Here is a 17500-nt window from a genome sequence, read left to right as displayed (position 1 = left end):
TGTGATGTTATAACAACTAGTCAGCCATCAGAGACATATCTGGTACATGTGATGTTATAGGGACTAGTCAGCCATCAGAGACATATCTGGTACATGTGATGTTATAACAACGAGTCAGCCATCAGAGATATATCTGGTACATGTGATGTTATAACAACGAGTCAGCCATCAGATATATATCTGGTACATGTGATGTTATAGGGACTAGTCAGCCATCAGAGACATATCTGGTACATGTGATGTTATAACAACGAGTCAGCCATCAGAGATATATCTGGTACATGTGATGTTATAACAACGAGTCAGCCATCAGAGATATATCTGGTACATGTGATGTTATAACAACTAGTCAGCCATCAGAGACATATCTGGTACATGTGATGTTATAGGGACTAGTCAGCCATCAGAGACATATCTGGTACATGTGATGTTATAACAACTAGTCAGCCATCAGAGACATATCTGGTACATGTGATGTTATAGAGACTAGTCAGCCATCAGAGATATATCTGGTACATGTGATGTTATAGAGACTAGTCAGCCATCAGAGACATATCTGGTACATGTGATGTTATAACAACTAGTCAGCCATCAGAGACATATCTGGTACATGTGATGTTATAACAACTAGTCAGCCATCAGAGATATATCTGGTACATGTGATGTTATAACAACGAGTCAGCCATCAGAGATATATCTGGTACATGTGATGTTATAACAACGAGTCAGCCATCAGAGATATATCTGGTACATGTGATGTTATAGAGACTAGTCAGCCATCAGAGATATATCTGGTACATGTGATGTTATAACAACGAGTCAGCCATCAGAGATATATCTGGTACATGTGATGTTATAACAACGAGTCAGCCATCAGAGATATATCTGGTACATGTGATGTTATAACAACGAGTCAGCCATCAGAGACATATCTGGTACATGTGATGTTATAGGGACTAGTCAGCCATCAGAGACATATCTGGTACATGTGATGTTATAACAACGAGTCAGCCATCAGAGATATATCTGGTACATGTGATGTTATAACAACGAGTCAGCCATCAGAGATATATCTGGTACATGTGATGTTATAACAACTAGTCAGCCATCAGAGACATATCTGGTACATGTGATGTTATAGGGACTAGTCAGCCATCAGAGACATATCTGGTACATGTGATGTTATAACAACTAGCCAGCCATCAGAGACATATCTGGTACATGTGATGTTATAGGGACTAGTCAGCCATCAGAGACATATCTGGTACATGTGATGTTATAGGGACTAGTCAGCCATCAGAGACATATCTGGTACATGTGATGTTATAGGGACTAGTCAGCCATCAGAGACATATCTGGTACATGTGATGTTATAACAACTAGTCAGCCATCAGAGACATATCTGGTACATGTGATGTTATAGGGACTAGTCAGCCATCAGAGACATATCTGGTACATGTGATGTTATAGGGACTAGTCAGCCATCAGAGACATATCTGGTACATGTGATGTTATAGAGACTGACCTAAAACAGGGAATTTTTACTAGGATTACATGTCAGGAATTGTGAAAAACGGAGTTTAAATGTATTTGGTTGAGGTGTATGTAAACTTCTGACTTCAACTATAGGTCCTGGATGGCACGAAGCATAATTATAAATAATTATAGACCTATTAACACTAAAAAAGCTTTTGTAAATAAAATACAAAATATCCATGTGACATTGTTACATACAAGGAAGTACCATGTAATTTGAAATTATTAATTTAATAACACAACAAAACTTTCAATGTAGTTTATATGACGTGCACGGTCGCTTATTGGGAATGTTGGCCAATCAAAGAGGCTCAATGTGTAGCGAGTGGAGTGAGATTTCATTCATGCAAAACGAAATGCAATAAAATTACGGAATGAACAGTTAGCAAAATGAGAAGGAGTAGGCTACAACGAGCAACCAACAGGCATGCTGCTGTTTTCTCTGAATGGGGTTGGTGAGAAAGTACAGCATGTAGCCACAATTAGCCTTCCTAGCTAGCTACAATTAGCCTCGCTATCTAGATGCAATTAGCCTCGCTAGCTAGCTACAATTAGCCTATCTAGGGTATCCAACAAAACTTCATGGCACTATTCGAATAGTAACATTATTTCAAACTCCCCATCCTAGTGGGCCAGCCCCCTAGCAATTGGAGTTTCAGCCAATGAGCTTCAACCTCTCGCCGTGTTTGACAGCTAGCAAGACGAGCACAGTAGAGTCAGAGAGAGCAGTGGTGTGGTATACATAACTGCACGTTGTCGGGGACCACTCTTCGCTTGTGGGGAGAACTTTGAGAACTAATGGATAAAAAGTATGCAAAAGTATTGTAGAATCTCTTTAATGTTCATTGATAAAATCTTTAACTATAATAGTATGAGTGGATTATAAGTGGTCTTCCTGGTGAATGGAAAAGGCTCTGTAATAGTCCTGTCTCCTTCTGCCAGTCTCTCTCTGCCTTTTCAAAAGGCTTCTCTCTTTACTCCTGATGCTTTGACAGTATGATGCTCTGAGATGCTGGGCGACTGCAAAATTGCCTGTTTTCATTTCAAAAGCTCCTTTTCTTGCTTTCTCAGAATCGCTGAATGACCCCTCACCTCCAAATCACAGACACACACAGAAACATCACACTTTCTTTCTGTGGACCATTCTCTTCTGTAGCTTTTTCATGTTCCCTCTTTTTTTTCTGTTTTTTTCTTTCACACAACCTCTATCTCTCCTCTTATTTCTCTTTCTCTGTGCTCTCCTTTTCTCCGCTTCTCGTTTTGTCCTCTTCCTGTTTTCTCCTCTTCCTCGTTTTCTTTGCTTCCTGTTTTCTCCTCTTCTTCTTTTTCTCTGCTTCCTGTTTTCTCCTCTTCCTCTTTTTCTCCTCTCTCACTGCTCACCGAAGACTGTGAAGAGAGTGAGCCTACCGAAGTGCCACGTAAGTCATCATGGGTGTTTTTAAGGGGGGGTTGTCACCCCTGTGTTGGTCCCTCTACACCCCTCTGTGACCAGTGGTCCTTGACTGAGCTATGTACCCGTACACCTGTACCTCTGTATCCCTCTACCCCTTCCACTGTAACATCCCTGTGGTGTCTGAAATGGCTCTTGGTGATGTTCGACCATTCCCTTTACTGTGTTTAGACTACAATTGAAGATTTGGTGCAGCAGGTAGCCTAGTGGTTAGATCATTAGGTTACTGGATCGAATCCCCGAGATGACAAGGTAAAAATATGTTGTTCTGCCCCTGGAAAAGGCAGTTAACCCACTGTTCCCTGGTAGGCCATTATTGTAAATAAGAATTTGTTCTTAACTGACTTGCCTAGTTAAATAAAGGTAAAACAAATCTAAAGTTCTGTTAAATCTTCAAGGCTTCGCTCCCTAACACTCCTGCACTTCCTCTTCTCCCCTCCTGTCCTCCTTCTCCTCTTCCTCACTCAAAACAATCCTATAGACTTAGTAACTAGATCTACCATAGCTAACATACTTAGTAACTAGATATACCGTAGCTAACAGACTTAGTAACTACATCTACCATAGCTAACAGACTTAGTAACTACATCTACCATAGCTAACAGACTTAGTAACTACATCTACCATAGCTAACATACTTAGTAACTACATCTACCATAGCTAACAGACTTAGTAACTACCATAGCTAGATTGTAACTAGTCTACCATAGCTAACAGACTTAGTAACTAGATCTACCATAGCTAACAGACTTAGTAACTAGATCTACCATAGCTAACAGACTTAGTAACTAGATCTACCATAGCTAACAGACTTAGTAACTAGATCTACCATAGCTAACAGACTTAGTAACTAGATCTACCATAGCTACTGTAACAATGGACTATTTTCTTCTGTTGTGTTGGTGGGAGCCAATGGGATTACGCCTGCAGAGGTCTCCCAGGGCCAAACACAGACCTCTTTACATTTTAATTAAGCCCAGTGTTTTAGGGAAAGGAAAGGAGAAAGCCCAAACGGAGCCTCTTCTTTTTCCTCTAGATTAACCTCCGCTCTTTCCCACTTCCACCACACACACACACACACACACACACACACACACACACACACACCTGCCTCCTGCACCACCCGGCTCTGCCAGCGCTGTAATTAGAACACAAGACAATTACCCAGCCTCCTCTTGGGAGGCACATTTTGTTCTCTTAATCTGGTGTCTTAAATAATTAAAGCAGCCATGAAACCCCATGTTGTCTCTCTCCCCCCGTACTCCCCTGGTCTCTATCTGATCTCTGTCTCCTCTCCTCTAACCCTCTGTTACTGTAGTGAGGTTGAGGAGGTGCACTGCTGTTTGCTCTCTGCATATTCTCTGGTCTCTGCATCTTCTCTGGTCTCTGCATCTTCTCTGGTCTCTGCATATTCTCTGGTCTCTGCGTCTTCTCTGGTCTCTGCTTCTTCTCTGGTCTCTGCGTCTTCTCTGGTCTCTGCGTCTTCTCTGGTCTCTGCGTCTTCTCTGGTCTCTGCGTATTCTCTGGTCTCTGCGTCTTCTCTGGTCTCTGCGTCTTCTCTGGTCTCTGCGTCTTCTCTGGTCTCTGCGTCTTCTCTGGTCTCTGCGTCTTCTCTGGTCGCTGCATCTTCTCTGGTCTCTATATCGTCTCTGGTCTCTCCTTCCTCCATCAAACCATCTGTTCTCTCCCTGCTCCGCTCTCTGTGTCTTCCCATCTATCTCTTCAGTTTCTGCTGTTTCTCTCGCTCTTTCCCCCCCCATCTCTCTCTCCTCTCCCCCATCTCTCCTCTCCTCTCTCGGTCCACCGGTCTCTCCGTCTCCTCTCTGTCTCTCTCTCCTCTCCTGTCCTCCGTTTAGGGGAAATGTAGGTCTTTAACAGCAGCTATCATCATATTAATATTGGCCCCGTTAAGCCAGCAGGGACGTTACACAGAATGTTCTCTGCTATGTGAACCCACCCGTGTGTGTGTGTGTGTGTGTTTTTGTGTGTGTGTGTGTGTGTGTGTGTGTGTGTGTGTGTGTGTGTGAGTGTGAGTGAGTGGGCCAACTCTGACCCCTCTGCTTCACAGCTTTCCCATAATCCTCTACACCACAGCCCTCCGCTGGCGTGAGATCCTGTTAGGGCCGAGCGTGACCACCGCCCGTACACACACACACACTGCAGAGCTGGGTGGGATGCTGCCACTTGTGTCCAAATGGTACCCTGTAGAAACTTCTAGTTCTGCCATCGTCAGTGACATTAATGTTTTCATTGTTTATGCGTGTCTGTCATCGCTATTTGACGGAAACTGTCACATGCAACACACACACACACACATCACACACACACATAGACCCCCCTCAACTCCAAGCTGTGCCCTGGACACCATATGTGAATTGATTGCCCCCCATCTATCTTCAGAGTATGTTCTGTTAGGTGACCTAAACTGGGATATGCTTAACACCCCAGCAGTCCTACAATCTAAGCTAGATGCCCTCAATCTCAAACAAATTATCAAGGAACCTACCAGGTACAACCCTAAATCTGTAAACATGGGCACCCTCATAGATATTACCATCTTAAATATGCATGCCCCTTTCAAAAAATGCAGAACTAAGAACAGATGTAGCTCTTGGTTCACTCCAGACCTGACTGCCATCAACCAGCACAAAGACATCCTGTGGCGGACTGCAATAGCATCGAATAGTCCCCGCAATATGCAACTGTTCAGGGAAGCCTTCCCTGTGGCTCAGTTGGTAGAGCATGGTGTTTGCAACGCCAGCATGGTGTGTGCAACGCCAGGGTTGTGGGTTCGATTCCCACGGGGGGCCAGTACAAAAAATGCATGAAATGAAACGTATGCATTCACTACTGTACGTCGCTCTGCATAAGAGCGTCTGCTAAATGACTAAAATGTAATAAGTCAGGAACCAATAGACGCAGTCAGTCAGTCAGGAAAGCAAAGGCTAGCTTTTTCAAACAGAAATTTGCATCCTGTAGCTCTAACTCCAAAACGTTCTGGGACACTGTAAATCCATGGAGAACAAGAGCACCTCCTCCCAGCTGCCCGCTGCACTGAGGCTAGGAAACACTATCACCACCGATAAATCCATGATAATCGGGAATTTCAGTAAGCATTTCTCTACGGCTGGCCATGCTTTCCTCCTGGCTACTTCAACCCCGGCCAACAGCTCCGCACCTCCCACAGCTACTTGCTCAAGCCTCCCCAGCTTCTCCTTCACCCAAATCCAGATAGCAGATGTTCTGAAAGAGCTGCAAAACCTGGACCCATACAAATCAGCCGGGCTAGAGAATCTGGACCCTCTCTTTCTTAAATTATCTGCCGCCATTGTTGCAACCCCTAATACTAATCTGTTCAACCTCTCTTTCGTATCGTCCGAGATCCTTAAAGATTGGGAAACTACCGCGGTCATCCCCCTCTTCAAAGGGGGTGACACTCTAGACCCAAACTGTTACAGACCTATATCCATCCTACCCTGCCTTTCTAAAGTATTCGAAAGCCAAGTTAACAAACAGATCACTGACCATTTCCAATCCCACCGTACCTTCTCCGCTGTGCAATCCGGTTTCCGAGCTGGTCACGGGTGCACCTCAGCCACGCTCAAGGTACTAAATGATATCATAACTGCCATCGATAAAAGACAGTACTGTGCAGCCGTCTTCATCGACCTGGCCAAGGCTTTCGACTCTGTAAATCACCAAATTCTTATCGGCAGACTCAACAGCCTTGGTTTCTCAAATGACTGCCTCACCTGGTTCACCAACTACTTCTCAGACAGAGTTCAGTGTGTCAAATCGGAGGGCCTGTTGTCCAGACCTCTGGCAGTCTCTATGGTGGTACCACAGGGTTGAATTCTCGGGCTGACTCTTTTCTCTGTAAACATCAATGATGTCGATCTTACTGCTGGTGATTCTCTGATCCACCTCTACGCAGACGACACCATTCTGTATACCTCTGGCCCTTCTTTGGTCACTGTGTTAACTAACCTCCAGACGAGCTTCAATGCCATACAACTCTCCTTCCGTGGCCTCCAACTGCTCTTAAATGCAAGTAAAACTAAATGCATGCTTTTCAACCGATCGCTGCCCACACCTGCCCGCCCGTCCAGCATCACTACCCTGGACGGTTCTGACCTAGAATATGTGGACAACTACAAATACCTAGGTGTCTGGTTAGACTGTAAACTCTCCTTCCAGACTCATATTAAGCATCTCCAATCCAAAATTAAATCTAGAATTGGCTTTCTATTTCGCAACAAAGCCTCCTTCACTCACGCTGCCAAACTTATCCTCGTAAAACTGCTATCCTTCCGATCCTCGACTTCGGCGATGTCATCTACAAAATAGCCTCCAATACTCTAGTCAGCAAACTGGATGCAGTCTATCACAGTGCCATCCGTTTTGTTACCAAAGCCCCATATATTACCCACCACTGCGACCTGTATGCTCGAGTCGGCTGGCCCTCGCTTCATATTCGTAGCCAAACCCACTGGCTCCAGGTCATCGATAAGTCTTTGCTAGGTAAAGCTCCGCCTTATCTCAGCTCACTGGTCACCATAGCAGCACCCACCCGTAGCACGTGGTCCAGCAGGTATATCACACTGGTCACCCCCAAAGCCAACACCTCCTTTGGCCGCCTTTTCTTCCAGTTCTTTGCTGCCAGTGACTGGAATGAATTGCAAAAATCGCTGAAGCTAGAGACTTAGATTTCCCTCACTAACTTTAAACATCAGCTATCTGAGCAGCTAACCGATTGCTGCAGCTGTACATAGTCCATCTGTAAATAGCCCACCCAATCTACCTACCTCAACCCCATATTGTTTTTATTTACTTTGCTGCTTTTTTGCACACCAGTATCTCTACATGCACATCATCATCTGCTCATCTATCACTCCAGCGTTAATCTGCTGAATTGTAATTTCTTCGCTACTATTGGCCTATTTATTGCCTTACCTCCTCACGCCATTTGCACATACTGTATATAGACTTTCTTTTTTTCCCCTATTGTATTATTGACTGTATGTTTGTTTATTCCATGTGTAACTCTGTGTTGTTTGTGTCGCACTGCTTTGCTTTATCTTGACCAGGTCACAGTTGTAAATGAGAACTTGTTTTCAACTTACCTACCTGGTTAAATAAAGGTGGAATAAAACACACACTGGTTTCCATCTGTCTGACTCCATTTGTAGTGTTGGATGTGTTGTCCCCCAGCGTGTGTATGTCACTTAGATGTGAGTTGTGTGTGTGTCTCTTCCAGCCATCCAGGATGAACAGGGTCTGGAAGCAAAGAGATCCATCAAGAAGAGAATCAAACAGCTCAAGGTGCTGGACCCAAAGATCGCTCAGAACCTCTGTGAGTACTGAGACGCACGCACACACACACACACACACAAACGTTTTGTTATTTTATCCCTAATGGGAACCTAAAATGTATTTCCGTTTAAAGTCCTATTTTCCCTAACCTCTAATCCTAATTGTAAACCTAAACCTATCCTCTAACCCTAATGGTAAACCTATCCTCTAACCCTAATTGTAAACCTATCCTCTAACCCTAATTGTAAACTTAAACCTATCCTCTAACCCTAATGGTAAACCTAAACCTAATCTCTAACCCTAATTGTAAACCTAATCTCTAACCCTAATTGTAAACCTATCATCTAACCCCTAATGGTAAACCTATCCTCTAACCCTAATTGTAAACCTATCCTCTAACCCTAGTTGTAAACCTAAACCTATCCTCTAACCCTAGTTGTAAACCTAACCTCTAACCCTAATTGTAAACCTAAACATATCCTCTAACCCTAGTTGTAAACCTAACCTCTAACCCTAATTGTAAACCTAAACCTATCCTCTAACCCTAGTTGTAAACCTAACCTCTAACCCTAATTGTAAACCTAAACCTATCCTCTAACCCTAGTTGTAAACCTAACCTCTAACCCTAATTGTAAACCTAAACATATCCTCTAACCCTAATGGTAAACCTATCCTCTAACCCTAATTGTAAACCTATCCTCTAACCCTAATTGTAAACCTAAACCTATCCTCTAACCCTAATTGTAAACCTATCCTCTAACCCTAATTGTAAACCTAAACCTATCCTCTAACCCTAGTTGTAAACCTTTCCTCTAACCCTAATTGTAAACCTAAACCTATCCTCTAACCCTAATTGTAAACCTAAACCTATCCTCTAACCCTAATTGTAAACCTAAACCTATCCTCTAACCCTAATTGTAAACCTAAACATATCCTCTAACCCTAATGGTAAACCTATCCTCTAACCCTAATTGTAAACCTATCTTCTAACCCTAATTGTAAACCTAAACCTATCCTCTAACCCTAATGGTAAACCTAAACCTAATCTCTAACCCTAATTGTAAACCTAATCTCTAACCCTAATTGTAAACCTATTATCTAACCCCTAATGGTAAACCTATCCTCAAACCCTAATTGTAAACCTAAACCTATCCTCTAACCCTAATTGTAAACCTAATCTCTAACCCTAATTGTAAACCTATCATCTAACCCCTAATGGTAAACCTAAACCTAACCTCTAACCCTAATTGTAAACCTAAACCTATCCTCTAACCCTAGTTGTAAACCTAACCTCTAACCCTAATTGTAAACCTAAACCTATCCTCTAACCCTAGTTGTAAACCTAACCTCTAACCCTAATTGTAAACCTAAACCTATCCTCTAACCCTAGTTGTAAACCTAACCTCTAACCCTAATTGTAAACCTTTCCTCTAACCCTAATTGTAAACCTAAACCTATCCTCTAACCCTAATTGTAAACCTAAACCTATCCTCTAACCCTAATTGTAAACCTAAACCTATCCTCTAACCCTAATTGTAATCCTAAACCTATCCTCTAACCCTAATGGTAAACCTAAACCTATCCTCTAACCCTAATGGTAAACCTATCCTCTAACCCTATCTTCTAACCCTAATTGTAAACCTATCCTCTAACCCTAATTGTAAACCTAAACCTATCCTCTAACCCTAATGGTAAACCTAAACCTAATCTCTAACCCTAATTGTAAACCTATTATCTAACCCCTAATGGTCAACCTATCCTCAAACCATAATTGTAAACCTAAACCTATCCTCTAACCCTAATTGTAAACCTAACCTCTAACCCTAATTGTAAACCTAAACCTATCCTCTAACCCTAGTTGTAAACCTAACCTCTAACCCTAGTTGTAAACCTAACCTCTAACCCTAATTGTAAACCTAAACCTATCCTCTATCCCTAGTTGTAAACCTAAACCTATCCTCTAACCCTAATTGTAAACCTAACCTCTAACCCTAATTGTAAACCTAAACCTATCCTCTAACCCTAGTTGTAAACCTAACCTCTAACCCTAATTGTAAACCTAAACCTATCCTCTAACCCTAGTTGTAAACCTAACCTCTAACCCTAATTGTAAACCTAAACCTATCCTCTAACCCTAATTGTAAACCTAAACCTATCCTCTAACCCTAATTGTAAACCTAAACCTATCCTCTAACCCTAATTGTAAATCTAACCTCTAACCCCTAATCTTAGTAAAATAGCCTTTGTCCTTATGGGGATGTTGGAAATGTCCTTACGAGGGAGAATTTTCCTTGTTTTAGTATTCTGATGAAGGACTTTTGAGGATTTTACGTCCCCCACAAGGATAGATGAACCAACTCTCTCTCTCACACACACACACACACACACACACACACACACACACACACACACACACACCTGTTTCAAACATCCCTCAGAACCTGTGTCAATATTGCCTTTCAATCCAAACTTGTTTAAAACATTTACTATAAAGCAATTAGTGGAATTGTTTTCTTTTGATGTGTTTTGCTGCACAGTGGAAGTAGAAAGGTTAGTAAAGGCAAAACAACATTGTCTTGCAAAGGCAGAAAATTACAAATAGTTTTTTTTTTTTTTTTTATCCGTGTGAGTGAACACCTGCGTCGGTGTTCTGCAGTTCCTCCGTAGACACAGTCTATTAGTTGATATAAACATCATACTAGATCTCTGTGTGTGTATTCTCCAGGTCCTCATTGATCTCTGCTGGTTTCCTGTGTTTCTCACCACCGCTGGCTTCAGCTCAGGATGTAGGAACTCTGGAAGTGGTGCTTGTTACAGGATGAGTCCCAAATGGCTACCTAGATCGTGGCTACTCCTTATTCAGGCCCTTGGTCCAAAGTAGTTTACTATATAGGGAATAGGGTGCCATTTTGGGAAGCGTCCAGTGTTCATGTTGGTCATTATTATGTGTAGATGTGGAGTATTGAGAGGCGTGGGAGGCAGAGACGGAGAGATGGAAAAACACTCACTCATCTGTCAGTCAGTCACTCAAACATAGAGGTCAGGGGTCAGCGTATAAACGCTTCTCCTATCGTTCTTTGCTCTCTCTCTCTCTCTCTCTCTCTCTTGCTTTCTTTTCAACTCACTTTTGACTTCCAACTTTCTGTGGTTTCTTTCTTTCTGGTGAATATTTGTACGTACTCTCGGGATCTGCACAAAGAGAATAGGAAGTTAGCGTTGTCTCTCTCTTTCCTTCCTTCCTCTCTCTCTTCTTTCCTCCGTCCCTCGCTCCGTTCAAGACTACAGGTGAAACGTGATGCCAGCTCCTCACAGACAGACACACTTGTTTATCGTGAACATCACGGTTCCTCTCTTTCTCTCTTTTACTTTCCCCCTCTCTCCTGCACCTCCTCTCTCCTCTCTACATCTCAGTAGGTCCTCTCCTCTCTCTCCTTCCTCTCCTCTCTACATCTCAGTAGGTTCCCTCCTCTCCTCTCTCTCCTCTCTTCATCTCAGTAGGTCCTCTCCTCTCTCTCTCTCCTTCCTCTCCTCTCTACATCTCAGTAGGTCCTCTCCTCTCTCTCTCTCCTTCCTCTCCTCTCTACATCTCAGTAGGTCCTCTCCTCTCTCTCTCTCCTTCCTCTCCTCTCTACATCTCAGTAGGTCCTCTTCTCTCTCCTTCCTCTCCTCTCTACATCTCAGTAGGTCCTCTCCTCTCTCCTCTCCTCTCTACATCTCAGTAGGTCCTCTCCTCTCTCTCTCTCCTTCCTCTCCTCTCTTCATCTCAGTAGGTCCTCTCCTCTCTCTCCTCTCTACATCTCAGTAGGTCCTCTCCTCTCTCTCCTTCCTCTCCTCTCCTCTCTCTCCTTCCTCTCCTCTGTACATATCAGTAGGTCCTCTCCTCTCTCTCCTTCCTCTCCTCTGTACATCTCAGTAGGTCCTTTCCTCTCTCTCCTCTCTACATCTCAGTAGGTCCTCTCCTCTCTCTCCTTCCTCTCCTCTGTACATCTCAGTAGGTCCTCTCCTCTCTCTCCTCTCTACATCTCAGTAGGTCCTCTCCTCTCTCTCCTTTCTCTCCTCTCTACATCTCAGTAGGTTCTCTCCTCTCTCTCCTTCCTCTCCTCTCTACATCTCAGTAGGTTCTCTCCTCTCTATCCTTCCTCTCCTCTCTACATCTCAGTAGGTTCTCTCCTCTCTCTCCTTCCTCTCCTCTCTACATCTCAGTAGGTTCTCTCCTCTCTATCCTTCCTCTCCTCTCTACATCTCAGTAGGTTCTCTCCAGTTCTCTGGTCTGATACAGTGATAGGGGTGTCAGTAATTCCGGTGATGTGGTTGGTCCATCATCATGTTGTAGTGGACAAGAGAAGGAAGGAGCAGAGGAAGAGAATGACTAGACTACAGAGAGGTAGAGGAAGAGAATGACTAGACTACAGAGAGGTAGAGGAAGAGAGTGACTGGACTACAGAGAGGTAGAGGAAGATCTTGACTAGACTACAGAGAGGTAGAGGAAGAGAATGACTGGACTACAGAGAGGTAGAGGAAGATCTTGACTAGACTACAGAGAGGTAGAGGAAGAGAGTGACTGGACTACAGAGAGGTAGAGGAAGATCTTGACTAGACTACAGAGAGGTAGAGGAAGAGAGTGACTGGACTACAGAGAGGTAGAGGAAGATCTTGACTAGACTACAGAGAGGTAGAGGAAGAGAATGACTGGACTACAGAGAGGTAGAGGAAGAGAATGACTGGACTACAGAGAGGTAGAGGAAGAGAATGACTGGACTACAGAGAGGTAGAGGAAGAGCATGACTGGACTACAGAGAGGTAGAGGAAGAGCATGACTAGACTACAGAGAGGTAGAGGAAGAGAATGACTAGACTACAGAGAGGTAGAGGAAGAGAATGACTAGACTACAGAGAGGTAGTGGAAGTTGTTTTAATGAGGGTTCTGTAACAGTAGGGCTCACTCCTATCCATGGCACATCAAAACCCCGACTGCTCTCTCTAACACACACACACACACACACCCCACTTGGTATTTATTAGTCCTGCAGAAGCATCAGCTTCTCCTCCTGCGTCCACATGAAACATTATCTAGGTCTAATACATAGTACAGTCCACATTACATTATCTAGGTCTAATACATAGTACAGTCCACATTACATTATCTAGGTCCAATACATAGTACAGTCCACATGAAACATTATGTAGGTCTAATACATAGTACAGTCCACATTACATTATCTAGGTCTAATACATAGTACAGTCCACACTACATTATCTAGGTCTAATACATAGTACAGTTCACACTACATTATCTAGGTCCAATACATAGTACAGTCCACATTAAATTATCTAGGTCTATTACATAGTACAGTCCACATGAAACATTATCTAGGTCTAATACATAGTACAGTCCACATGAAACATTATCTAGGTCTAATACATAGTACAGTCCACACTACATTATCTAGGTCTATTACATAGTACAGTCCACACTACATTATCTAGGTCTAATACATAGTACAGTCCACATTACATTATCTAGGTCTAATACATAGTACAGTCCACACTACATTATCTAGGTCTAATACATAGTACAGAGAGGGCCGCCCACCAAAGCTCACAGACCAGGCAAGGAGGGCATTAATATGAGAGGCAACAAAGAGACCAAAGATAACCCTGAAGGAGCTGCAAAGCTCCACAGCGGAGATCGGAGTATCTGTCCATACGGCCACTTTAAGCCGTACACTCCACAGAACTGGGCATTAGGGAAGAGTGGCCAGAGAAAAGCCATTGCTTAAAGAAAAAAATAAGCAAACATGTTTGGTGTTCACCAAAAGGCATGTGGGAGACTCCCCAAACATATGGAAGAAGGTACTCTGGTCAGATGAGACTAAAATTGAGATTTTTGACCATCAAGGAAAACGCTATGTCTGGCGCAAACCCAACACCTCACATCACCCCGAGAACACCATCCCCACAGTGAAGCATGGTGGTGGCAGCATCATGCTGTGGGGATGTTTTTCATCGGCAGGGACTGGGAAACTGGTCACAATTGAAGGAGTGATGGATGGCGCTAGATACAGGCATATTATTGAGGAAAACCTGTTTCAGTCTTCCAGAAAATCGGTTTTCACTTTGTCATTATGGGGTGTTGTGATGTCATTAATGGGTATTGTGATGTCATTATGGGATATTGTGATGTCATTATGGGGTGTTGTGATGTCATTATGGGGTGTTGTGATGTCATTATGGGGTGTTGTGTGTAGATTGCTGAGAATGTTTTATTTTTTATTTAATCCATTGTAGAATAAGGCTGTAACGTAACAAAATGTGGAAAAAGTCAAGGGGTCTGAATACTTTCCAAAGGCATTGTACGTCCATTATCTTTTATACATTATATCTGTTAAGTTTACACTGAAAGTGTTTTACCATCCCGTAATTGTATAGAAATAAAGCTACAATGATGTCAGAACAGTCCCTGTAATGGAGGGCTTTGGCAGTATGACTGAGAGGGTTTATAACTATCTACCATAGAGCAGGAGGAAATACACATTATCATTACCAGCCTCTAAATGACTGTTTAACCTGTTGAATTAATGGCAGTGGGTGCTGGGCTGAAGCTCTCTCTCTCTCTCTCTCTCTCTCTCTCTCTCTCTCTCTCTCTCTCTCTCTCTCTCTCTCTCGCTCCTCTCTCTCTGTCTCTCTCTCTGTCTGTCTCTCTGTCTCTGTCTGTCTCTCCCTCTCTGTCTATCTCTCTCGCTCTGTCTGTCTCTCTCTCTCTCTCTCGCTCCTCTCTCTCTGTCTCTCTCGCTCTGTCTGTCTCTCTCTCTCTCTCTCTCCTCTCTCTCTCTGTCTCTCTCGCTCTGTCTGTCTGTCTCTTTCTGTCTCTCTCTCTCTCTCTGCGCCTCTCTCTGTCTCTCTCTCTCTCAGCTCTCAGCTCCTCATTGGTTTAAATCCAGCAGGTCTGTGACCTTTGTTTCATGTATTAAAGGAGAATGAGTCTAACCAGCCAAGTCAAAGTGATAACTTATGCACAGTAGAAATAATGGAACGGAAGGGGGGGGGGTGAAAGAGAGAGATAGTGACTGAATGAGAAATGGAGTCAGAGTGTGTGTGTGTGTGTTAGCTCTGTTATCATGTACATGTCCTATCTACACGTATGTCTGTTCTATTACACACAGCACCGAACCAGCACCACATCATGTCTTGTCCTTCTGGTTTAGTTATCTACAACAGCCGTACAAACACACATACATCTAGTCTACTGTTGTGACCAGTTATCCTCCAGTCATCATACCTCCTGATTTCTCTCTAAATAACTCTCCTCACTCAGTTATCCTCCAGTCATCATACGTCCTGATTTCTCTCTAAATAACTCTCTCCTCACTCAGTTATCCTCCAGTCATCATACCACCTGATTTCTCTCTAAATAACTCTCCTCACTCAGTTATCCTCCAGTCATCATACCTCCTGATTTCTCTCTAAATAAATCTCTCCCTCTCTTCTCTCCTCAGCTATCTTCCTGGGGTCCTTCAGGATGCCTTACCAGGAGATCAACGCCTCCTGAGGTCGACGATAACACCTCACTCAACCCATGATCCAGGTATTAACCTCTAACATACCCTCTCCCCTCAGTTACCTCCATCCATACCACCTGACCTTTACCTCTACTATCATAACTCTCGTCTCAGTTATTAACCCCTAACATACCCTCTCCCCCTGTTACCTTACCACTGACCTTTAACATCTACTATCATAACTGTCGTCCTGGTATTAACCCCTAACATACCCTCTCCCCCTCGTTACCTATACCACTGACCTTTAACCTCTACTATCATAACTCTCGTCCAGGTATTAACCCCTAACATACCCTCTCCCCCTAGTTACCTTACCACTGACCTTTCTCTACTATCATAACTCTCCTCACTCAGTTATCCTAACCACTAACATACCATCTCCCCCTGTTACCTTACCACTGACCTTTAACCTCTACTATCATAACTGTGGTCCTGATATTACCTCTAACATACCCTCTCCCCCCTCAGTTATCCTCTTCATACCACCTGACCTTTCCTCTACTATCATAACTGTGGTCACCAGTTATCCTAACCACTAACATACCATCTCCCCCTGTTACCTTACCACTGAGGCCTTTAACCTCTACTATCACTAACTGACCCATGATCCTGGTATTAACCCCTAACATACCCTCTCCCCCTGTTACCTTACCACTGACCTTTAACCTCTACTATCATAACTGTGGTCCAGGTATTAACCCCTAACATACCATCTCCCCCTGTTACCTTACCACTGACCTTTAACCTCTACTATCATAACTGTGGTCCAGGTATTAACCACTAACATACCATCTCCCCCTGTTACCTTACCACTGACCTTTAACCTCTACTATCATAACTGTGGTCCAGGTATTAACCCCTAACATACCCTCTCCCCCTGTTACCTTACCACTGACCTTTAACCTCTACTATCATAACTGTGGTCCAGGTATTAACCACTAACATACCATCTCCCCCTGTTACCTTACCACTGACCTTTAACATCTACTATCATAACTGTGGTCCAGGTATTAACCACTAACATACCATCTCCCCCTGTTACCTTACCACTGACCTTTAACCTCTACTATCATAACTGTGGTCCTGGTATTAACCCCTAACATACCCTCTCCCCCTGTTACCTTACCACTGACCTTTAACCTCTACTATCATAACTGTGGTCCAGGTATTAACCCCTAACATACCCTCTCCCCCTGTTACCTTACCACTGACCTTTACCTCTACTATCATAACTCTGTTGTCCAGGTAACCATGACCTCTGACCTCTACTATGATAACTCTGTGGTCCAGGTAACATGACCTCTAACCTCTACTTTGATAACTCTGTAGTCCAGGTAACATGACCTCTGACCTCTACTATGATAACTCTGTGGTCCAGGTAACATGACCTCTGACCTCTACTATGATAACTCTGTGGTCCAGGTAACATGACCTCTGACCTCTACTATGATAACTCTGTGGTCCAGGTAACATGACTTCTACTATGATAACTCTGTGGTCCAGGTAACATGACCTCTGACCTCTACTATGATAACTCTGTGGTCCAGGTAACATGACCTCTGACCTCTACTATGATAACTCTGTGGTCCAGGTAACATGACCTCTACTATGATAACTCTGTGGTCCAGGTAACATGACCTCTA

The 17500-nt window shown here is 43.4% G+C and overlaps 1 protein-coding gene across 1 annotated transcript in view; it reads left to right on the top strand.

The window, feature by feature from the left end:
- The window catches only part of LOC106591129 (protein diaphanous homolog 3), a 764911-nt gene that overhangs the window by 386787 nt on the left and 360624 nt on the right, over window positions 1–17500 (top strand). The window contains 2 exon segments of the mRNA XM_045699589.1: window positions 8244–8339; window positions 15795–15883. Coding sequence (XP_045555545.1) covers window positions 8244–8339; window positions 15795–15883 — 185 coding nt within the window.

The sequence above is a fragment of the Salmo salar genome, chromosome ssa17 (assembly GCF_905237065.1).
Source record: "Salmo salar chromosome ssa17, Ssal_v3.1, whole genome shotgun sequence".
In the NCBI taxonomy this organism is placed as follows: Eukaryota; Metazoa; Chordata; class Actinopteri; order Salmoniformes; family Salmonidae; genus Salmo; species Salmo salar.
Note: the sequence above shows the minus strand (reverse complement) of the source record. Positions and strands in the feature narration are given on the sequence as shown.